The sequence below is a fragment of the Nicotiana tomentosiformis genome, chromosome 2 (assembly GCF_000390325.3).
Source record: "Nicotiana tomentosiformis chromosome 2, ASM39032v3, whole genome shotgun sequence".
NCBI lineage: Eukaryota > Viridiplantae > Streptophyta > Magnoliopsida > Solanales > Solanaceae > Nicotiana > Nicotiana tomentosiformis.
The window spans coordinates 124,004,161-124,029,303 of NC_090813.1; the positions used below are offsets into that span (position 1 = coordinate 124,004,161).

The 25,143-nt window shown below is 35.7% G+C and overlaps 3 protein-coding genes across 8 annotated transcripts; 1 reads left to right on the forward strand and 2 right to left on the reverse strand.

Moving 5' to 3' along the window:
* Positions 1 to 5,542: 5,542 nt before the first annotated feature.
* LOC104103856 (casparian strip membrane protein 1) lies at positions 5,543 to 7,150 on the forward strand. Its single transcript, XM_009611797.4, has 3 exons — positions 5,543 to 5,842; positions 5,994 to 6,117; positions 6,612 to 7,150. The coding sequence occupies exons 1-3, from the start codon at positions 5,616 to 5,618 to the stop codon at positions 6,825 to 6,827; spliced, it is 567 nt and encodes a 188-aa protein (XP_009610092.1). The 5' UTR covers positions 5,543 to 5,615; the 3' UTR covers positions 6,828 to 7,150.
* A 700-nt stretch (positions 7,151 to 7,850) lies between these two features.
* On the reverse strand, positions 7,851 to 11,579 carry LOC104103857 (pentatricopeptide repeat-containing protein At5g15280, mitochondrial). The gene has a single exon (XM_009611798.3). The coding sequence runs from the start codon at positions 11,577 to 11,579 to the stop codon at positions 7,851 to 7,853; it is 3,729 nt and encodes a 1,242-aa protein (XP_009610093.1).
* A 3,769-nt stretch (positions 11,580 to 15,348) lies between these two features.
* On the reverse strand, positions 15,349 to 21,749 carry LOC104103853 (KH domain-containing protein At4g18375). 6 transcript variants are annotated; one of them, XR_011414207.1, is made up of 9 exons: positions 21,592 to 21,749; positions 20,212 to 20,807; positions 19,310 to 19,738; positions 18,958 to 19,215; positions 18,069 to 18,332; positions 17,805 to 17,923; positions 17,381 to 17,449; positions 16,422 to 16,519; positions 15,349 to 15,522 (listed from the first exon to the last, which is right to left on the reverse strand). XR_011414207.1 is itself a non-coding variant. In XM_033658105.2 (8 exons), the coding sequence occupies exons 2-7, from the start codon at positions 20,785 to 20,787 to the stop codon at positions 17,401 to 17,403; spliced, it is 1,695 nt and encodes a 564-aa protein (XP_033513996.1). In that variant the 5' UTR covers positions 20,788 to 20,807; positions 21,592 to 21,749; the 3' UTR covers positions 15,538 to 16,519; positions 17,381 to 17,400. The 6 variants fall into 6 exon arrangements, 3 of the variants coding, with proteins under 3 accessions (XP_033513996.1, XP_033513995.1, XP_009610087.1); XR_011414206.1 differs by having other exon boundaries at positions 15,349 to 15,519; positions 16,422 to 16,613; XR_011414205.1 differs by having other exon boundaries at positions 16,422 to 16,613.
* Between the last annotated feature and the right edge of the window lie 3,394 nt (positions 21,750 to 25,143).

Consider the following 25,143-nt stretch of genomic DNA (forward strand, 5'->3'; position numbering starts at 1 on the left):
ATGCTGAAACAGAAGGTAAGAAGTTTGAACATGCAGTACTTTAAGAATATTATAGATACTGCAGAGGAGGATAAAGTGGCCCTTGCTCAACCCCTTGATGTGCACTTACAACAGGTGGAGAAAGAGAAATTCATGTCTTCTCACTTGGCTGAGACTTACTTACAACAAAGAAGTAAGGTAAATTGGATTAAACTGGGAGATGATAATACAAGGTATTTCTTCATAGTGATAAAGCACAGAAAATTGTAGCAAGGCATAGTGAAAATATCTGACAAACAAGGTAGAGTGCAGGCTGATCAAAAAGTCATTGCCACTATCTTTATGGACTACTATCAGGAGTTATTGGGGCACAAAGAACAGCAAAGGGCGAGAGCTTTCAACAGTATTTTGAAAAATGGACATGTACTACTGACCAACAATTATCTCTTCTAAAACCATATACAGCAAAGGAGGTAAAGGATGTTATGTTCAGCATAAAGAAGAATAAAAGTCCTGGTCCAGATGAGTATGGAAGTGGGTTTTTCAAGGCTGCTTGGTCCATTATAGGTGAGAAGGTCACAGATGCCATACTTGAGTTCTTTGAAAATGGATAATTGTTGAAGCAGATAAACTCTACTATTATAGCCTTAATTCCAAAGTAGAGGGACCTCAATCTGCTAACCAATACAGACCTATATCATGTTGTAATGTGATCTATAAATGCATCTCTAAAGTTATCTTCCAGAGGCTCGGGAAGGCTATTGGAGTGTTGGTTGCTGAGAACCAAGCATCATTTGTGTGGGGGAGGTCTCTGATTCATAATGTCTTGATCTATTATGATCTTCTAAGATATTATAATAGGAAAACCACATAGATGTTTGATGAAGATAGACCTCAAGAAGACTTATGATATGGTAAGTTGGGATTTCCTAGAAGAGGTTCTCAAAGGTTATGCATTCCCTCATTCCTTTGTTCGCCTTGTAATGGGTTGTGTCACTTTTACTAGCTTCACTGTCAGAGTTAAATGAGAAGGGTATGGTTACTTTACATGTAAGAGAGGGCTTAGGCAAGAGGACCCAATATCTCTATTATTGTTTGTGCTTGTAATAGAGTACTTGACTAGAGTCCTTAGAAAGATAAGTGACCTGTCAGATTTTCAATTCCATCCGATGTGTAAAAGTACAAAATTCACACATCTAATTTTTGTTGATGAGCTGATGTTGTTTTGTAAAGGCAACCTAAACTCCATCAATAGAATCATGGAGGTCATTACTCATTTCAATGAAGCATCTGGGCTTGTAGCTAATTTGGAGAAGTCCAACATACTTCTGGCAGGTATTGATGAAGATAATCAAAAAAGGATACTTGACAGTACGAGTTTTTCAATAGGATCCTTGCCTATTAGATACTTAGGACTGTCTCTATCTTCAAAGAGGTGGAGCAGGTTGGAATGTCATAAGCTAGTAGAGAAGATCACTGAGAGAATGAGTAGTGGTTATTCTAAGAATCTTTCCTATATTGGTAGACTATAAGTAATAATTGTTGTCCTCTTCTCCATATACAACTTTTGCGGGGCTGTATTCATATTACCACAAAGTGTGATAAAGAAAATTGACAAGAAGTGCAGAGAATACTTCTGGGGAAACTCTGAAGGGCAGAGGAAAATATCTCTAGTGGCCTGAGAAAAGGTGTGTAAGCAAAAGACGTTTGGTGGACTAAACATAAAAGGATGCAAGTTATGGAACATTGCATCAATTGGTAAGTTGTTGTGGCAATTAGTCTCAAAGAAAGATGTGTTGTGGGTTAAATGGGTACATGAGGTTTATATGAAGAGTTGTAGGAACATCTGGGAACACAATCCTCCCCAAGATTCTAGTTGGTATTGGATGAAGCTGAATGCATTGAAAAAGAAAATGATACAATGGTGTAACAGGGACAGGTACAAGTTAACTCCAAATGGTATCTACTTAGTATCAAGTAGTATGCTTGGGAAATGACAAGGATTAGGGAAGCAGAACTGGTATGGAGTGCAGTGTTGATGCCAAGGCAGAGATTGATTCTCTGGCTTGTTTACCAGGACATATTGCTAAAAAAAGGAAAGGCTGATGAAACTAACTATACATACTTATGGGAACTTGAATTGCTGCCTATGTGACCTTGAAGTTCCTGAAACTCAACAACATCTTTTTGTTGAATGTGGATGGATTACTGCAATAAGAGAAGCAATAGGTACCTGGACAGGCATTGCTATCCCGCAAAAGATTACTAGAAGGATCCTGCAATGGATCAGAAATAGACATGGATGGTAATTTAGGAAAGAAGTTCCAGATGGTGCCATGATTTACTACACGTGGCAAGCTAGAAATTGGAGAATATTTAGGCAAATAACTGTAAATAGTGAATTTATAGTTATACAGATTCAAAAAGAACTTAGGGAGAGAATTAGTAATTGTGCGGGTTCTAGAAAAGTTAGGAACTGTCAAGTTTTGATACATAGGCTTTGTAATTAGACTCCCTTAGATGATTGGATTGGTTTGTCTTTCTAAGGTCTTAGTATTCTGAGCAACCTTTCCTAGAAGGTGGTTTGGAATCTAGATGCTCTTAGTTTGTAAAGTTTTTAGTTGTTATGATAACATTCTCAGTTATTACCAAAAATTATAATCTGATTAAAACATACATACACACGTTGTGTGTAGTTAAATTAGATAAGTAACAAGTTATAACATATTAACGCGTACTGATAATGTAAAAAAATACACAATATATTTAAATTCATATATAAACTTATGTTTGATCTCAGGTATACCATGTTACTAACCCTTTCTGTTCAATATGGTAGTCGTAATTGAACTTTATGACATTTGGTATCTTTCTATACATGTGGCACCTAACTAAGCATTCCCATATTCGGCAAAATAGAACAGATATAAAGACTGTTCGGATGATGCAACTTTAGAAAAGTAAAGCAAGGTTTAGTTGGTGCTAGATAAAATATCCAACGATTGTATTTCAACCAATCCTTCTTAGCTTCTTCCCTTTGCATCTTACTAAGTGGCGGTTAGGAGTTGGGACTTTCTTATATATAATCATCTGGTATGCAAAATTTACTAATCTAACTAATTTAAATTAATGTCGCGTAAGACCCTCTTAAAATTGGTAGAGTTACATAGCTTCAAGGAGTTGACGTTCTTTCGTTGAAAAATTATATTGTTTAGATATGTACAAAAAAAATTTATGTATATATATTATGTATTGAATCTACTTGATTTATTCGTTTATTTACTTCTTTAAATTTTGACACTCTTTAACGAAGATACTGACTTAGTTATTGCCTCTGAAGGAGAAACGCTCTCATACCAAAAAAACAAATGGCGTTAGGACTTTGCTCCACATAACTCAGTCGTTGGTATTTCTCTTTTACAATTTTCTTAGGGTAAAATGGCAGTAAGAATGAAGTATATCAGTACTAACTTTTTTAACACAAAAATTTTCATTCCTATGCAAAATAGTTAATTACCTTGGTTGATGCGGTCTATTTCATTCCAGATGTCCCCATAACAATATAATAGCATATCTGTTCCAAGAAACTATATCTGGAACAAATTGGATTGGTTAGCAAGAAAGAAAATTCACATATATAGGCACAATCCAACTACTCATCCTTCATCTGTTTTTCTCCAAAAGGAAAGATACTTTTTCAAGTCCAACTGCCTAACGTGCTCAGGATATGATACTCAATTCAAAAAAGGCTTTAGAAAATCGGTGTAAGACGAATTGGATCTTACCTTACACATGCAATCTACTTCTTTTCTCAAGCTATCAACAATATAATTTTCCAATATTTCTGGAGAAAAAAAAAAGTATAATGGAGTTGGAGATATATTCAATTCATTGACGGTAGAGCAAGTACGAGAGCAGGTGGACATTATTGAAAAGTGAAAAGAGCTAGTAGGTGTCACAATTGTCTTGATTTAGGTCCAACTTGTATTACCATCCTTTTTCCTTTTGTGGCAATTTGACTATATATGAATGAGGTCTACGTTACAGAAATATTGATATTTTAACTGGAATATTGTACTTTAGCTGAGAGGCTAAAACTGGTGATTAATGTTAAATGGCCCACTATAATAGCATTGACCTACTTCCAAATTCGATTTTAAACAGACCCAATGTATGTTTGAAGTTTAATACGACATTTGATTAGTTTCTAAATTAAGACTATGAACCACATCAAATTGAAAAAGAATAATGAAAATAGGAATAATTCACTGTGCTAAAGACACTACTAGAAATTCGGCAAAAATCGTTGGTCGGTCAAAAAATCGGCCAAAAAACCGATCAAAGTTGGTCGGTTTTTCAAAATATTTTATTTTTTAATTTTTTTTTACGAAACCGACCAACTTTGGTCGGTTTTCTTTGGCACAAATATGCGAAAAACTATTTTTGAGTCCCGCGAAATGTATCTTTCAAGAAACCGACCAGCTTTGGTCGGTTTTTCAATTAAAATAAATAAAAATTAATATTAAAAAAAGACCAAAATTGGTCGGTTAATTCGGCCGGACATTTTAAAAAACCGACCAACTTTGGTCGGAAATTTATTTTTTAATAAAATCAACCAACTTTGGTTGGTTATTTTCGTGAGAAAATACAATTAAAGAATATAAATCAAATAAAAGACAGTTTTAAAACAAAATGCACCAATGGTCTAGTGGTAGAATAGTATCCTGCCACAGTACAGACCCTGGTTCGATTCCCAGATGGTGAATTTTTTGATTACATAATTAAAAAACCGACCAACTTTGGTCGGGTTTTTTTTTTGCAATATTTTTTTTTTTTTGAATTTAATTGACCGACCAACGTGTTGGTCGGTAATTTCCGACCAACTTTGGTCGGTATGCCTTTCCGACCGTCAAAATACCGTCCACACATAAATGATCGTGTTTTGGTCGGTAATTGGCCATAACCGACCAACTTTGATCGTTTTTTTGGTCGGTGTTCAGCAGATTTCTAGTAGTGAGATATAATTAAGTAAATGAGGTCAATGCTTCTTTTATAAGAACTCAAGCTTTTAGATGATGTGATTACACAACTTAACATATACATATAATATAAGTAGACAGAAGTCATCGGTTCAAGTCTCACTGTCACTCATTATCGACAGAATTTTTCATGTGTTTGGATCATAAAAATAATTATGCCCGTACGTAACGGAAAATATTAAAAATATAATTAAATAACTAGAAGGGTAGCAAAATTCAACTCTATGTTCAAGTTCAAATTCCGTATTAGAAATACAAAATGTTGTAATATATCGAAACATGTTTTGATTTTGTGATGAAATTGTAGAAAAGATGATTAAATTAGAGATGAGTAAGAGTAGACATTACAAAATTTAGCAACACATAAAATATTAAAATCCAATGAGGAATTGACTCAATGATGCCACTTGGCTAACATAACATGTATGGTGAGATGGTGTAATATTAAAGGTGTGTGCTGTTGTTTCTCGACGCATATAAATTGGTATGTTCAGCCCTCTAAACCAAGCACAACCAAAAGATCATAGCTAAAGCAACAATCTTCTTTTCTTGTTAAAACCTCTTCTTACAATATTTGTAGCAACTCTTTAAGCAAAAATGAAGGCAGGTGCACTTGAACTTGGTCATGCTTCCAAGGTTACAGCTACAGTTCCACAAAGAGGGGTGAATAGAGGAATGTCTATACTTGACTTATTTCTAAGGATAATCGCCATAATTGCCACCTTAGGAAGTGCCATTGCTATGGGAACTACTAATGAAACACTACCATTTTTCACTCAGTTTATTCGTTTCAGGGCCAAGTATAGCGATCTTCCCACATTCACGTAAGCACTTTTATATATATATATATATATATATATATATATATATATATATATATATATATATATATATCTTGATCAACGTGTCAGTGTATATACACATTATATTTTGCAAAGATCTTAGTACGTAATTAATCCACATGTTGATATACAGGTTCTTTGTGGTGGCAAATGCAATAGTAAGTGCATATCTGGTACTTTCTCTGGGGATGTCCATCTTCCACATCATGAGGAGTAGAGCACAAGCAAGCAGGATTGCCTTAATATTCTTTGATGCGGTATTTCCTTTTCCTTTTCTTTTGTTTTTCCTTTTAGGATTTACTTTATATTACCATGAGTATAAAGATCGTTTACCCTATCAGAGAATTGGTAATAACTACTAAGTTAATGGTTATTATAAAAATATTTACACTATAACCAATCTGATTACGTAATTATATCTTTATCATCGTCAGCGTACAGAACTGAAACTCCTCTTTTTTATATGGGGATTGGAGGTTGACCTGTTATTGTAGGTTAGTTGCATTTAATTTTGTACCAAAAAAAAGGCAGCCCGATTCACTAAGCTCGCGGTATGCGCGGTATCCAGGTAAGGATAGGACCACAAGGGTCTATTGTACACAGTCTTACCCTATATTTAATTAATTTATACCAAGTTATCACTTAATGAATGCATGCTTATAATATAAATTTTTACCTATAGTACAAGATTTCTTACATGATAGAACTTAAGCTCTTTAAACTAACCGTACTGTCTCATTTTCAAATGAAGGCAATGCTGGCGCTATTGACAGCGGGAGCATCAGCATCAGCAGCAATAGTGTACTTAGCACACAAAGGAAATACAAAGGCAAACTGGTTTCCAATCTGCCAACAATACGACTCCTTTTGCCATCGTACTTCTGGATCCTTAGTTGGTTCCTTTATAGGAATTATAATCTTCATACTCTTAGTCTTGTTCTCTGCTGTCGCCCTTTCTCGTCGTTGATTAATTTAATTTCTTCTTTTCAGTTCCCACGGTTTGAGATAATATTGGGTATGTTATATGTTGTTTGTTGAACTGTATGTATCATTTAGCTTGTGGGTTTTAATGTGTGCTCCAGCTTGTGGGTTTTAATGTGTGCTCCTAGGTATGTTTTTCAAGATTTGAGTTTATTTACTTACCTTGTATCTCTCATGTTTAAGAGATTGTTCCTTGTGTTTCTTATTTTAATTCCTACTTAATTTCTCCAAGCTACCCCCAGAATAGGGTGTTCTTTCTGTGACACGTGGCCATGGAGCCTTTTTTTTTTTCTTTTGAGTTTCCATTTATGTGTAATCAATGATTCTTCTGTACAAGAAATTATATGAATGGTTTGTTTTACATTGTGGGTTATTGCGTTCTTTTTCGGCGTTAAACAGGGTTATTATATACATCATTTTTCTCGTTCACACGCAAGAATTATTACTCCATTCGTTTCTAATTTAAAATCTAATCCTCCTACATTTGAAATCTTTTGCACTTGAACATTCTCCTCTTATCCTTAACTACATACTCTTAGTATATATAAGACATACTAATAATACTTGTGGTATGTTATATGTATATTTGCTCGTGTCTAATATACCGTAATATCACTCAATACTGACCTCTAAAATATTTGCAAATACTTAGTGTAATATTGAAAAAGCTATTCGAGAAATATTTCAAGTAAATTCACTCACAAATCTTCAACTTTTTCCTAAGTAAAACTCATGACCAAATACAACAAATTCCAAATACTCTCTTTCAACTTCAACTACAAATACCCCTTTTTTCAACTATTGTCAATTTTGCAGTTTACAATGACCTGAATACCATTGCGCTACAAGGCTTGTAAGGCCTGCGACTTGTAGCTTTCATATAAGTGAAACCTATACATAAAAGAATGACAGAGGCAACTATACTCGGACCAAATATAACAAAAGATACATATAGCTAAAAGAAAATAACAACAAGCTCTGACATTCACAAACTATGGTACAAGATATTTCATCCCCCTTTATTCTTCCTAGCAAATCCGACTTCAGAAAGAAATCTGGACAAAAATCCCCCATTCTGCTTGCCATTATTTATACTATCACTTGAATCCCTCAAATTGCTTATCAGAGACCAATGAGTTTCAAAATCAGGTTCATATCCACATCGTTGCATAGAACGTAGGAGCTCAGATGCCTTGTTAAGATTGTTCTGGGAGCGATACATGTTGATCAGCAATGAATACGTTTCCCTGCTCGGGATTTCACCAACCTGAATCATTGAATCAAGTTGTTTTTCTGCCTCTTCAAGTTGTCCTCCTTCACTTAAGCTCTTGATTAGAATGCTCCATGTGTTTATGCTAGGCCTTTGATTTCTACATAACATCTCTGTATGGAAATTCAGCGCTACATCCAGTTTACGCCAAGTACAGAAATTCTGAATCACATAATCGAAACTGCTAGACTCTGGCACATTCCCTTTTCTCAACATAATGTCCATAAGATCTACTGATTTATATACCCTTCTGTGCTGACAAAGTCGCTTAATCAGATAATTATAATCAATACTTTCAGGAATGAGGCCTTTTATTGCCATCCGGTCCAAAAAGTTTATGGCTTCACTTAGCTTACCATGAGAAAGAAGGGTCTCCACTATATTAATTTGAATGACTGAACCATGATTCCAACCTCTAAACTCCATTTCCTTGCTCAAGGTTAAAGCTTCTTCAAGCTCCTCATAACAACAAAGGCACTTTATCACCTCTCTCAAACTACGGTTACTTGGCCTCAGATCTTTCTCCATCATAGCTTTTAGATATCGTGTGGCGGATGACAAATCTTTACACCGACAGAACCCCTGAACAAGATAATTGTAAGTCACCTCATCTAGCTGCAGTCCTTTACCTAGGAGCTCATGTACAAGAGTATTAACAACTGATGTTTCGTTAACTGAGAAAAGGGAATAAATCAAAATATTATAAATCATGGCAGTAGGAGGGTTGCTTTGTTTAAGTATATGTTCTTTCAGGCATAATGCTATAGATACCTTGCCTTCTGTACACATCAGCCGCACTATATTGCGGTAACTTGCGACACTGATACCTAAGTTCTTCCTTATCACGACACCAAACAGCTCCTCGACTTTCTTCCTCTTTTTAACTTGACAGTAGCCTTGAAACAGAACATCATAAATTTCCGCACTCAGAAATAGTTCCTTCGCCAATGTCTCTTGCAAGACACTGGTTGCTTCTCTGCTCCTCCCCGACTTGAAATACCCATGAATTAAAGCAGAGTGTAAAGGAAGCACAGCAGATGGCTGGTTTCTTAAACAAATATCTTTCAGCGCAACAGCTTTGTCAAAAATACCAGACCTACACAGCTGAGGAATTAATTGAACAGATGCACCCAAAGGCGGGATCCAGTCCTTAGCAAGCATGCTATCACAAACAACAGCAGCTTCTCGAAAACTTCTCCATTTACAAAACTCTAGAATAAGATGGCTATGAGCCGAGTGACTCAAAATACTTCCCTGGCTTAGGATTTCCTTTGCCAGAACCTTGGCAGCACTTGTGAACCCTTCAGCACTGAGCTCTTCAAGGAACACATGAAAAGCATCATGTACTTCATTAGGGTAGAGCGACAGCAAGGTTTTAAAAAGCTCCAGTGCTTCATTAAGCTGTCTTCGCTTGCATAGGCGACTGAAGAGTGATTTCCCACCCTCCAAATCAGGTAACCAGTTATTATTTCGTACAAGGTTCCAATAAGCAGTTAGACCTCTCAGATCACCTTTCTTGCATAAGCCCAGTAGCAGAGCAGTATGAGTTTCACTATCAAGTCTTATATGTCTTCCTAGCATGCCATGCAAAATCGCTCTTGCCCTGTGCACAGATCCCTTTTTGCTGTATTTCTGAACAAGCTTATTCAAAGTTTCTTGATCAAGCTTATATGTCAAATTTGAAACTTTCTCCAACAGACCAGATATGGTCTTAATATAAATGCTAGATGCACAAAGCTCGTTCACTAAGGCATCCAGAGCACCTAAGGATATTTCTTGGCCCCAACAAATTATTTGATCCACCATCATCACGGCATTTTTCACGTCTTTTTTCATGTAATCGTTCCATACAAAGGAGTTAAAATCAGGAAGCATGGCATCATTAAGGACTTTATCAATAGCTCTCTCATACTGTTCCAGATCCGTGTCCAGATAAAGCCCATTGCCGAGATTATCAAAGAATTCTGCTTTATGAAATCTTGTATCATTGTCTCTTCTGATTTTCACAGCAGAAGAGTTGAGTCCTAAGAATCTAAATGCTCTGGAAAGTGGATCGTCTGTAGGTGATAGTTGGTACAAGCCACGATCTACCATCTTTGAAACCACTACGTTCACTTCATCAAATTGCCTAGCTTTACAAAACCCAGCTAAAAGAACCCTGAAAGTTGATAATTGAGGCTCCACCTCCTGATCATCCATTTCTTGAAGAATATCTCGGTAGTGCTTCCACATACCCTCCTTGAAAAGCCCACTGAGAATAGCATCATAGGAATATATATGAGGCTTTAGATTTCTCGACAGGATCTCTGAGAGATAAAAGAAGGCATCCTTCAGTTTTCCTTCACGACAAGCCCATCCAATCAAAATCCCAAATGTTATTTCATTCATAGAAAAACCCAATTGATCTAACTTCAGCACATACAAGTTCCCACTCGCAAAGCCAAACCGTCCACACACAGAGTGTATGAGCTTATTGACTATGGTTACATCAGGCATACAACTAATCTCGACAAAAAAACTCAGCAGATCATCATAATCTCGTTTACCACAATAACCGGTAGCAATTGAATGGAGGACTAAATGATTAGGTTCAATTCCAAAAGCCAGGGCCTTCTTAACCAGATTCCTGGCATCCTGAACTTTTGCATCGGCACATAAAAGTCTAATAACACCCTCATAAATGCCCCCTTCAGATACACTCCTTCCTAAGCCAATGTCTATAGCATCACCATAAATTTGAAATGCCAATTGTGTATCATTTATTTGAATCAAGAAATCGAGGAGAACCCCATAACATGAAATCGATGGGGATAAACCTCGCATCCTCATTCGATCATAACATGTAATAGCTTTCTCTAATCGATGATCAACCACAAACACTTCAATTAGATTACCGTAAACCTCATGATTATCCAAGAAAGTTCCTTGGCTATCCAACAATGAAACCAAGCATTCAACTTCCTTAAACAACCGGGCATGGACAAGCATTGAGGCAATAATCTCAGAGGCCTTAGGAAGATGCTTAAAATTCCTACTTTGCTCGCTAGTCCACCAATAAATTCCCCATAAAGATTCAATTTTTTTAACCTCAACCTCAAAATTTCCACTATCATTTTGAAAACCCAACAAAATTTCAAGAACATCATGAGGATTCAACAAAGGAACTCTCCAAAACCTACGAACAGTTGCAGGGGAGATCTCAGAGAGCCTAAAAAAGCAATCTTTAATAAAGGGGTGGTGCAAAATCTTACCTTTATTACTCAACAAGCTTAAAGACCCAGACTTTACAGATTTTTCAACACCAGAGAATATAGCTGAAGATGAATCTTGGCTAATATATGTTGCTTTTGTAGTAAGTTGCTGAAACTCTTGAACTTTGATGGGAAAAGAAGAAAACTGAAAGAGAAGTGAAGCAACCTGTTTGATGTGAGTTTTGTGTTTTCGGAGTCCAAGGAGAGGTAGAAGCATTCGACCGCCGGGATGTGTCGGAGTTACAGGGAGGACACTCCCCTAATTCTGGTCCTGATCTAGGGACTGTTGTCATTGGGCTTCTTTTCATGTATAATTTGTGGGCTTATGAAAAAAATTGCAGTTTACACAAATAGCCGGCTATATTCATTATTTACTTTTTCTAGCAATATACATAAATTATACATTTATTTACGTATATACATATTTATTATATGTAATTATATATATATATATATATATATATATATATATATATATATATATATATATATATATATATATATATATATATATACACGGCATCTATCAAAATATAAATAAATTTTATATATAATTTCTTGACTTGGTTTTGAGATGGTTGGTACAGTCTAATATAGCACTACTCTTATTGGCTCCGTCTAGCCATCCGTGAACCTTAGCCCGATGAATGAGTTGAAAAGGGCGGAACTTTTATGGTATATATGAGATAGATATAAAATATTCGACATAGATATGATTTTGTTTATATGAATTTTCCGATATTATTACTGATAGAACTCAGTTACAAAGATTATATATATATATATATATATATTATACCTCAACCGGTTGCTTTTAGTTTAAGTGGTTGAGTGGACGGCTATTTGGGTTAATTCATTGATGGGCCGTGAATGGTGATAGTCAAGGTCAAAATTTCAGCAGCCTTCCCTTCTGGACCCCTCTCAAGCCTTGTAGCCCGTTTGGGTTAACTAATTAAATTCAGTTGAGACTTGAGAAGCATCAAATGATGAAAAGCATCTTTAGGTACTGAAATTGATTTATAAATAAGCATGGTGTCTAAATAGAAATGTTAAATATGATATTGAGCTCAAGCAGTTAAGCTGGTTTGATCCATTTATAAGCTTTACACGAACACCCTTTTAGTTCTTAGTATTTGATTTTGTTGTCCATTACAAATGTTATTTTAATTATATGACCCTTTTCATGTGACATAGGTAAAAAATGACACGAGATCTATAAATAAATATTAGAGATCTTTATAAGATCATTTTATTCCCTTCAAAATGTAAATGAACGTAGGAATCATTTCCTTGTGTTAGGTAGGTTGACTGTTAATGTCGTCAGCAAAATACCATTTTGAACTAGTTTGGGATTGAGAGTATAATAGTAGTGGCAATTATTTAGACAATCAACTAGTATCATTAACAAAATTCCGCCATGAGAAGTAATATTCATTTATATTCATATGAAAAAAATTTCGGAAATAATCTCTTGTGGCTACTTATAAGTAGCCTTACAAGAAGGCTATTTATACTGTGTTATTCTAGGAAGTTAATTTTATATTTGGTTACCAATCAAACGTCTTGTCAACGGATGAAAAAGAAAAATGAGAAAACATTGCATAAATGCGGTACAAAGCTTCTGGACAAACTCTAAATGAGAAATTGCTCTTGAATTCACTCGGTCATTAAGACAAATTTGTTTAAATGAAACTGAAATAAGTAAGTACTGAATAAACCTTTAAAGCGCAATCAAGTTCTATAAAATCTATTTGTAGTTTCTTGACCACTAAAGGTTTCAACTCAACAATTCGTAAACTGTAAGCAATGGCAGCATCGTCTTCTTTTTTCAAAGGTTTCACTGTCATGGTTGTGTTCGTGTTAACAGCCAATGTGGCATTCGCGGCTTCTGCCCACACTACTGAGCAACACCCACAATATACCCCCAACCCCCCCAGTCATCAACCTAAGTCTTCTTCTAATGTTACTAAACAACACTGGGGATATACCTTACCCCCGAGTTATCAACCCAAGGCTTCTTCCCCTAGTGCTGATCAGCCCTCGAGAAACGCCTCAGAATCCTCACAACGTCAAAGGTTCTTGGAAGAATGCGCGAGAAAGATGAATGAGAAATGCGCCAAAGAGATTGTCATGGCCGTGTTTGAGGATAAAAAGGTGAGTCGAAAATGCTGCATCAAGGTAGTAAACATGGGAAACAAATGCCACCATGAAATGATCAAGAGGCTAAAGAAGATACACCTACATCACCTAAAGCCAAAGAAAATCAAGTCCAAGAGCGAAAAGGTTTACAGAAAATGTCAAAAGATTGCTAAAAAGCATAGTTCATCCCCGGCATCTTGATCGGCTGATTTCTTTCAATAACATTAGCTCTTGAGCAAATTCAATCCACAACACAGATGAGAAGATCCATTTAGTATTTACCCAATGGCTAGAAATAAAAAGAACTAACTTGTACATGTTTTTTCGTCTCTAAGTCATGTTTGGTATTATTTATATCCTGATGCAACTAAATCCATCACTGTGCTACTTGAGTCCTTTCTTACAAAAATTCAGTCTTTAAAATCGTTCTTATTGCATACTTTTTAACCACAACTCCCGAGCCCATCTAAAATAATCTCTTTATCGTTTCTTGTTACGGAATTACATTTTACACCCTCTTTTGTGGGGAGGCGGGGCGTGAAGTGCACAAATACCCACTTTTGGGGCCATTGTAAAGTTGAAATATTTTTGCAAATTTACCCACTTTGGGCACAACTTCAAACTTACAAAACTGAAATTGCAAAGTTCGTGTCTGTCGTGTCTGAAGTTTGGCAAACTTCATATATATTTGCCTAAAATATGGCCTTGTCAAGGCCAAACTTCAGATAATTTTGCCTGAAGATTAGCTGGCTTGCCAAGGCCAACTTCAGACATTTTTTTACTTAAGTTATGGCCTTAAGCAAGGTCAAACTTCGGATATTTTTTCACTGAAGTGGTGCTTGACAAAAGCCAAACTTTAGACATTTAAGTCGCTTACTTATTCTTCTCCTTACTACTCCTCTCCTTCATCTGCACATCCTCATCGGAATATAAATATTCTCCACTCTCCTTAGCACTGTGCTTACTTTGCTTGTGCAATTTATTCTTGTAACTTCCAGGCATAACTGTAAAGTCCTTTAAAATTGAACCTTTTTGTTTTATTCAAAACCCAGAAGTATTAAAGCCCCACAATGATATTTACATGGAATAAGTTAACTCGCTGCTGCTAGAGATCCAATTCGAAAATGACAATGCCGATGACAGTTAAATCGCCGGAAATTTCACAAATTTGTAGAAACTGTTATCTCTACGAAAAAAAGAGAGTATATATAGAGTGAAAGTTTATTCAGAGGTACATTGTTTAATCTGCTTGTGAACTTTGAGGCAAAGCTGTAAAATTCCACAGACTCATTTCAAGTGGACAACGACGGTCAGGTTCGAGCCAATTGCAGGAAAATTTACTAACCCAAATAGAAGGAGAAGAAGAAGCAGCCTTTTTCTGAAGTATGTTAATATTTACACGTTAAATAATTTCAAAAAACTGTATATAGGTTAAATTGCGATGCCCAATTGGCACACCGTGAAATTTTTTAATCTTTTTCGAAAGAAGAGCATTTACAACACACATTAAGCACCCGCGGACATAAATGTTGACTACTTTTTTCAAAAAACAAAATTGAAAATATTATTTATTCATAAAATTTGATCAGATTTTGAAAACAAAATTTAAAAAAAAAATCAAATTCCTAAAAACTAGTTTAAATCAATTTTTGGGTGAAACTTTCCTTCCACTCACAACAACAAAAAAATCCAGCGTAAACCCATAACTTATAAAGATAGAGGCCAAAATTTTCCTTCCACAGACAATTTCAATTTGCTTTCAAATAAAATATGTCGAAACATAAATTCAAAAGACACTAGCTAAGAGATTTAAATTGTCTCATTTTCTAAATTATTATCAGCCAAGCTCAAGGAAATTGCAATTTAAATATCATTAACGAAATACTATGATTTTCAGTTGTTGAATACTCCCTTCCACATCTCATTCTTCAATAACCAATGTGTAGGTAATTAACATTTACGCAATTACGTCCATCTTCGAAAATGAAGTAATAACTTGCCTAACCACGGAGGTTTAACTTCTGACATAGATAATGTGCTGTAATTAGATACTGTTGTCATTTGGCCTCTAGCGGAAACAAAAAATATTACCATCCAAAAGGTTGTATTACAAATAACTAATGAATACATCAAACATATCAAAATATTAAAAAAAACATCTACCACCCTAAGACACAACTGGCTCATATGAGGGGTAATTTACCGCACCTGTTGTAATTCCAGTCAATAATCAAGTGAGTCGACTGTCTAGAACAAGTTCCAACTGTGATTTCCACCAGGGGGCTTAAAGAACTGTGTGGTGGTGGTTTGTTTTGTTGTTGATGTGTGTGTGGGGTGTGGGGGGGGGGGGGGGGGGGCAAGGAAAAAGAAAGATAACACATGACAAATTATATAGAACTCTATATTCTATGCAATAGGAGAGCAACTTTTAACTTCGCATGTAGGAAATCAATCTCCTACTAAAGCCTCAACTTGGTGCACGTACTTGTATGAGATCAACTCAACTCAGGATCGACTTCTCACACCCCATGATTGATTAAGTATCCTCTCATATCATTCAACCACCCTTCTTCAAGACATAGCCGACCCTCCAACTCAACCCCCACCACTCTCGAGAAGAAAGGACAAACAATGGAGCATTGCATGATAGGAGCAATAATAAAGGCATCAGCAAATGAAGCATACTAACTGTATCCAAAAACAGTATGAAAGGGAACAAAGAAGAGATGGTTTAACTTCAGATGGGAGCAGACACTTTTGAAATAACATTATCGCCAAACAAATGCAGAGAAAATATGAGTACCTACTTTTGCATACACGAGTAAATTCCACCAAACATGCTGATTCATTGCAATAATATCAGCCCTTGCACATAAATCATATAACAAAAGCTTGCGATAAAAAGAATATTGAGACTTACCATCAGAGATAAACCTGCTTCAGTTAATTCCAACCAGTACTCCCAAAAGCTCAGATTCCACATTGATTGGCAGTGAATATCACTGCGTTTTGGCATTACTGAAACATATAGCACTACTAATCACAGCAATGAAGATTCAGTGTCTACAGAGAACTGCAGGCACCCATGTAGCTTCCATAGCCACGACATCCTCTTCAGAAGAGCAATCTACTTTTAGCAAGATACTTTTGCCAATAAAATGACAAGGACACACAGGAAAAATCATGATTGAACATTATCGCAGATAATGAAGAAACATGTAGGCTTTCTAGTAACGTAGCAATACTTCTGAAGATATTGTGAAAGGGCTCATTTCCCAACATTGCATCATAATCAAAACTAGAACACTTAGAAATCTCCACCAGGTCTAGCATCTAGAGCATTAAATAGGAAATCCAACTAACAGTAGATTCATACAAATAACAATAAACTGAAAACAAAACAGGACACATGGCCGAGATTTGACAGTTAAATTCATCTATAGTACAACTACAAATGGGAAGAAAGGATGAGGCCACAGGCTACACAGGTTCTTGGAAGCACAAGAGTTTGATCTCGGAAATATATGGTGTCAGGTCTTGGCAATTTTGATAGTAGGTAAGATCTTCGGACATGGTCCTCCTAAGGAAAACATCAAGGTAGGCAATGGATTCGATATCCGCATTCATCTGGTCATCTGGTTTAGGCATGAGGCTTCATCAAAGGTGACAGTAGGCTGGCTTCAGGCTTCAGATATCTCAGCTGTTTGTAGCGAGGGAAAGGAAACAAAGGGAAAAGAATATCATTAGTTTCATAATTGGAAGATAGGTTAGGTCATCATACCAAACTGTGTATTACTTTTGTATGAGCCGGGCTAGGTATATAAAACCAGCTACTCAAGATAAATATTCAATGCAATAGAGCCAAAATTCATGGGCTACCTGTGGTCCTGTTACAAGCTCTAATAACCATAACTTTTTCTCCGGGAGGCAGAGTTTTGCCTTGATGACCTGGTAACATAAACTCAACATAATGAATAAGAAAGAGAAGCAACTTTGAATTCTTTAGAGCAGTTGAAAGTAGACGAGCTAAATAAGAAATCCTCTGCAAGAAAGGGCAGAACAAACTCACCAACCACAAGTTCTAACCACAATGGCATTAGGTCAGACGTAAACATGCAAGATCCAAATATATGGTCAAAACATTTAGCTTCTTGAAAGCATACAATTCAAGAAATAATGAAACTACGATCTTGTGCATGTTTTTCTTTCAAGAAAATCTAGAGGCAGCATGATAGCAGTATCGCCATTACATAGGAAACCAAAACTACTCAAGACTGGCGAAGGGAAGGCAAGAAGAACTCACCCAGATCCACTGGAACGCCCATGGGAATATCCTTCTTTTGGATAAGCAGGGGAATATCCTTCTTTTGGATAAGCAGGGGAATATCCTTCATATGCCCCATACCCTATACTACTACTACTCTGCAAATGGAATTAGAAATTAATAACAAGAGCTGCACCGCAAAAGTAGTAGAAAGCTAGCCGAAAGAAACAAATGACAGAACTTCTGGAGAACACTGCAACTCCCAAAAACTCCTTTGCACTAATCAATGAAACAAAGTTTTACCTGGAGAGTACCATAACTTCCAAAACCATCAGCATGTGGAAGATCACTAGCACCACCATACCCAGTTGAGTAGGAATGTTCACGTGCATGTCTCCTAGAATCTCTGTTTTCATATTTCAAGGTATCTGAATCCGTTGACATGGGGAGGTAGGGAAGAACTGGCACAAAGGCAGACATGGGCCCCTCTTTTTCAAAAAGATTTGCCCTTAAACGTGAAGTTACTTGTACGAGTGCATCCTTTGCCACATCAAGATCTCCTGATATCTGATGAGTGTTGGAAGTATATAACTAGGTTCAGTTAAGAAAAATGAAAAGCAATACGGTCCTTAGAGTAAGTCATTCAAAGCAAAATAACAAGCATAAAGATAGAAGCTCCTAAATAAATTACAGAAAACGAGGAGAATCAGTATAATAATATAGACAGGAATAATAAGAAAGAAAAGGAACTACTAGAAGAAGAAAAAATATTTGCATCAGCATCCTTATCTTTTCACATTGGCATGATCTTTCCGCCTCTTTCTGTCTCTTTTTGGAGGTTTAATTTTGTGGAACAGCAGGTACAACACAGCAATGGGAAAAACAAACAGGGGAAAAGACCCTCTGAAACAATAGTTCCGTTCATGCCAGACCCCTTCCCCCAAAACTATCCATGAACATAAATGGATCAAAGGCAATCTATGGCTATCAAAGTGTCCAACATCTACATCAAAAGCCCATCATTCTTTTTTTTTGTGATGATCAAAGACGCCTCATTCATATTGTATATACATACTCCAGTAGCTGGTTTTACAAGCGGGAGGGGAAATCACTGACTTTTTTTCCTTTTAATCAGTGGGGGATATCCTTACATATTCAAAATACCCAATTAGTTTTAACAATGAATAATTACCTGTACCATCTCCTCATCTTCAGCTGCAACCTTCGGAAGGTCTTCCTTCGAGAGAATACGAATATTAGCTTTCGTGATTTTCCTCATCTCATTAATTATGGATCCTCCTTTCCCAATAAGACAGCCAATTCGAGATGCTGGAACCAGCAACCTTGTGGTGTATGATATAAGACCTGAATCCCGTTCCACTTCCTCACGGCACCTTGGTTGCAAGCGCAATGCTGCTTCAATTGTGGGAGAATATGTGTCCTCAAAAAACTAGACAAAGCATAAAAATACATCTTTAGTAAGTGGACAAAGATCCTCAAGTTGCATATTCTGATGAACATCCATTTAAATAGAAAACATTTACCTCTTTTGCAGAAATAGAAATCACACAATTGTCGCCTTCAGTATTAGAACTATTAACCTTGATCACTGCACCAGATTCTTGTCTAATTTGGTTTATTATGACACCACCTTTGCCAATAACACCTCCGATATTTGCAGATGGACACACTAAACGAAGAGAAAATTCCTTTGAAGATGATTCATCCCTTGGAGCTGAGTAGAAAGACCTCGACCAGTCACCACTCTCCCCTTTGTAACCCCCATACGGCCCCACTAGTGGAGCTATTCCCACTATTGGAGCACCACCAGCAGGAGCTATAAGTGAACTGCTCGATGAGTAGACATTTGGTGCATCGGAGGCTAGCAAGTGTTGAGAACGGGATGGATTATTGTGAAGACGAGTTGCAATTTCATAGAGAGCCTTCCTCACTACAGCAACTTCACCAGATATCTAAATCCAAGTAACCAACAACCAGATGAGCTGTGACATTATTTCAGCTAAACTTATTTTTAAATTCCCATGCCTAAGAACAATAGGATAGAAAATTGAGTCCCACATGATCAACAGATGACTACTAAGAAAATTGGCCATACATTTATAACTAAAGAAACTGAGCCATCCAAATGTATGTCTGTGTAACAATGCAACTTGGGCAGTCATAAATAAATTTCAAGAGGTGGAGAGAAACAAAAGTGCAGTATGATTAATCCCTTTATATATTTATAAATCAGACAGTCAACCAAGTTGTAAACAAGAAGATCCCCAAAGTAAGTAGGCTAAAATGTGATAGCCAGCAAGTTCAAGTATGAAGAATGAGCACTTACTCAAACTTACTAACCAAGAAAAAATTTTGAAATAACATTGCGAGTTTGCAGGTACAGAGGCAACACAAGGGGAGAGATGGGAAGGTGATCCCGCATTACCTGCACAAGTTCATCTGAGCTCAATGCGCATGCAGGCAAATGCTTATCTTTCAAAATACGAATCTGCGCACCAGTTTCACTTCGAATGTCCTGAACTATCTGTCCCCCTTTCCCGATAATACATCCAACCTGATCTGAAGGTACTAGAAGCTTAACAGTAACCTGTAGTGCTTCCTCAGAGTCCTCGTCCATAGTGTCATCATTAACAATTTTATCATATACTCTGAAAAGGGCATCCTGAGATGGACAAACACGATCTTCAGAACCATCAAACTCATTTGTTTCTTCACTTGAGCTGTAAATGGTGACAACGCGTTCATCACAGTCAGGTACTGTCTCTCCAATTCTGATTTTTGATTTAGTGTCCACCCTTAATTGTTTAACGATTTCCCCTCCTTTACCTATGATACTGCCAATCTTCTTTATTGGGCACAAGTACCGGTATACTGTATCATCCGGGCCAATAGAGAAAGGATCCTTATCGTTTCTAGTACTTCTCCTTTTATTTCCCCCATTTTCACTATAGTCTGACTGAGAATGAGACCGCTTCCCATAGCTATCCCGTCGACCAGCCATTACAAAATATGGACAAAACACTGTTTATCATAGAAAAATTGCATCAGAAGTCATAAATCCATAAAGAGTAAATCCAATTACTAAAACTTGTAACAATTCAGATAGAAAATAGTCTCACATCAGCACAAGTACCCATAACCTTGTCCCAACCCAACCTAAGAAACAAAAATTAAAAGCTTGGAGATACAATTAAGCTGCTTATCGGAAAAATATACGTTCAGTCAACTTTCATTGAGTTTCATGCCATATTCCCTCAAATACTCAGCATGTTGCCCTGATACAACATGCTCGATAAAACATTCTACATCAGCAGGATTTCCTAGAGATTCTGATAGCAACAAAACATTAAACTTGGATGCATGTGACAACAGTTCCTGGTAGACTAAACGCTATTCCTCGCGGAACCATAAAGACACGCAAGTAAATATTACATAGTGTCTGAGCCTATACACAAGTGACCAATTCATGAGCTCTGAAAAGCACTGTCAATTCTAGAAATTTCTTTTTTCTTTAATTATTACTGTAATTGTGATAAAGACAAACACACATAATACACTTATCAAACTACATTAAAGAACAAAGGGCACAGATCCGCGAAGAAACATAGATCTGAAAATCAGAGATTTATGGAACTACAATAACTACACCCCAATCCTAAATAGTTAGAGTCAGATCCTATGTATCCTTCTGGAGATCCATTCATATCAATAAGAGATGTAATAGCCTAACAGTACAAGATTTGTGTAAAAGAGAAAAGGAAATGCGAAATTTGCATAATAACATAGAGAATATAACTGAAAATACCTCGGGAGTAAACTGCTAAGGGATACGAATCTAGCGATCAGAAGGTAGAGATTACTGTGTGTGTCTGTGTGGGTGTGCGTGTTGATAAATATCTAGGGTTTTTGACCCCGCCTCGACGTGCTGCAGTAAGGCCTTCTATTTTTATATATATAATCCAACGGGCCACGTACACCGTTGTGTGTTGTTTATCTGCTGGATTTTTCCTCCTTTTCTTTGGAAATATTAGTTTTATTTTATTTTCGAAAATAAAAAAAGGGTGATTGTTTTGGAAAAGAAAATGAGTAATAATTCAAAGATTGTTTTTTTCCTTTTGAGTTAAATCAAATTCAATAAAATTATTTCAATAATAGAAACATGAACTTTTAAATATTATACTTATTAAAGATACAAATAGCTTTCTTTTATTAAATATTTAAATATTGATTTTTTTGCTTATTTATATATTTATTAAAAATTTATAAATTATAATTTAAAGTACTTTTTACCTGGTTCTTAATTTTATGAATTTTACTATAAAGTGTTAAAATTGATGTTCGAATTAAGATCGAAAACTAAAAGTTTTTAAAATCGATCTCATACTGCTAACTGCTTTAATATTTTTCGAAACTGAAAAAATAACACTTTGACTTTCCTCTTTTTAACAATAAATTTTATTGCTTGTTGTTTCTCTCCATATTATTACAATTTAATCTTTTACGTAATTGTTCATCTCATGTTTTTCATATAAAATATGTAATAATTATTTACTTAATTTTCTAATATCTGCTATTCATAATGAATACATATACTTTGATTGAAATATTTATAAAATAGTAATTATGCTTTAATTTAGTATCTTTTGTATACAATTAACTTCTCATAAACAATATTTCAGAAGCAATCTTTCAAATATTATGTGACTTCAAAAGATAATTTTAAACGACTTGTGCTTGCACTTGAAAAAGCTACTCATTTGACCCACTATATTAAGAATTGCTAATTTAACGTAACGCATTGCTTGGAGTGGAAGTAACATATTTCACGAGTATTTGCTAATTTACTAGTTAAGAAAGCATTTAACCGGGTCAATTTTAAATCTTTTACTTATCTATTAATTCCTTCCCTAGTATTAGTACCTCATGATGCACAGATAATTAAAAACAACGATCTACACCGTTAAGTTTAATTTGTTAGGGTTAATGTCTTCTTTATAATCAAACATTAAAAACACTTTTGAGACTCCAGTAAAACTTTAATTCCATTTTCAAAGTCAATGTTCCATAAAAAATAATGATGCTATACAATTTGCTTGATATAAAACATGTGTTTGAGGGAACATTATTGTAGCAAATGCTCATGGACATATTGTGGTGCATTTTCCAGAAGTTGTCCTCTGTATTGAGGTTTATCATTACAAAAAGACATGGGTAAAAAATCAAGAATTTTTTGTCCTTGGTCGACAATTTTTTACGAAAACGAGAGACAACATATATTGTATTACTGATGAGATAATGAAGAAGACAGGCCAGAATGATCTTTCGAGCTATTTCCTTGTGGAGGCATCCTGCTGCTGTAGATTATAGTAAGCCAATACTTAATTGGCTTTAAAATTCTATGAGTGAGGCGCTGGAAAAATGGGAATCTATCGCTTCTAGTGAACTGCCACAGAAACAAAAAGCCCTTTTAGGCAGTAAAATTGGACCACAATTGCCACATTTCAAGACCGCTAAAATGCAAGTAAGTTTAGGCAGTAAAATTAGAAGTTTCACACAGAATAAATGCTATCATCCAATTTATTACTGCTACTGTCACTATCTATGGCAAATAGGTTTCAATTTCTCTTTGTTTATTGTTTTCAGAACTATTTATTCGGAGTTCAACTGCAGATTACATCTTCTTACGTCATATCAAATTAAAATATTAACTAAAAATATGATACATAAGACCAAAGGATCAGAAGACAATAATACTACGGAATAATTAAATGATAAATTATTTAATAATGTATTAAATTAAATTACGAAAAATTTCTTTGTACACTATATTTCTAGCTTTATTTGTTATTTGTCCATCATCATCATAAACTAAAACCTTTAACCCTTTTCTACTTGTCACTTGTGAAAGAGCAGCATACAACCGTCCATGTGTAAACACTGATTTCTTCAAAAATAACCTCACATGAGACAGTGACTTGCCTTGACTTTTATTAATTGTCATGGAAAAGGCCACCACAATTGAAAATTATCATCGCTGGAACTTAAAAGGTATTCTCGCATCAGATGGAGTCAACGTCATTATTATAATAACCATTTTTTCTCCAGCCATATTACTTGATAAAATCTTGGCTTCAATAACCCGATTTTCAAGTTTTGTGATGATCAACCTTGTACCGTTGCATAATCTCGATGACTGATCTATATTTCTCAATAACGTCACAGGAACACTAACCTTTAGAGTAATAGAGTGATTTAGAACTCCAGAACATTTAATATTGTTTAGGAATTCTGTTGTATGTACGTGGTCCAAAGCTGTAAAAGCATGATCAGACATACAAAATGTATCATAACTCAAATATGTCTTATCGGGACTGTGATTGAGTGAAATCATATATATTCATTGATAAATTCCACCATGTCAAAAGTCGGAGCATAAATTGCTCTTTGCTGGAGGTACTCTATGTCATTGGAATGGTTAAAGAAATCAGGATAAGTACTTTTCACAATTGCAGATATTGGATCATCACAATTATGTATGAGAAGATCATCGAGGATTCAGACCTTTTCAATGCCATCATCAGAACTTCTAATTCTTCTGTCACCAACTGTCAAAATGCAATCTGAAAATTCTTTTTAACTCATCTAAATATGGCCCTAACTGATTTTCTTGCAATCTCATATTCCTTATTTTACAGTGGGGCCATAAATATGAAGAGTTTAGAGTAGCATTAATAATATCTTGCCGAGTACCTTTTGTAATGACTAGCAAATTTATTTGAAGTCACCTCCAAGAACAACTGTTTTACCTCCAAATGGTCGATCTAGACTGGATGTGTCTTTAAATCTAAGAATATCTCTAATAGTTTGATCAAGAGCTTTAAAACAGTATGTATGCATCATCGGTGCCTCATCCCCAATAATCAACTTTGCCTTGACGATCAATTTTTCTAGAGGACTACCTTGTTTTATATTGCATGTTTAATCTTCAATTGGATTGAGAGGAATTGCAAATCTCAAATGCGACCTCCCAGTAACAAAAGAGATACAATCCCACTTCATGCAACAATTAACACAATATCTCCTCAAGGTCGTATACCTGAAGATAGAGTCTTCCAAATAAATATCTTACCGGTCCCTCCATAACCATGTAAAAAGAACAATCCACCTTTGGCTTCATCCACTCCACTGCTGCCATAATTTTCTCATAATCTAACTTTTGTTCAACCGTCAAATTCATTAATAATTATTGATGTTCCTCTAATATTGAGTGTCTATTATAACACAATTCGTCATGGATTAATCGATTGCTAAAGGCACCTTCTTCCTCACTATAAAGTGGTATTAGCATTGTTGGAAA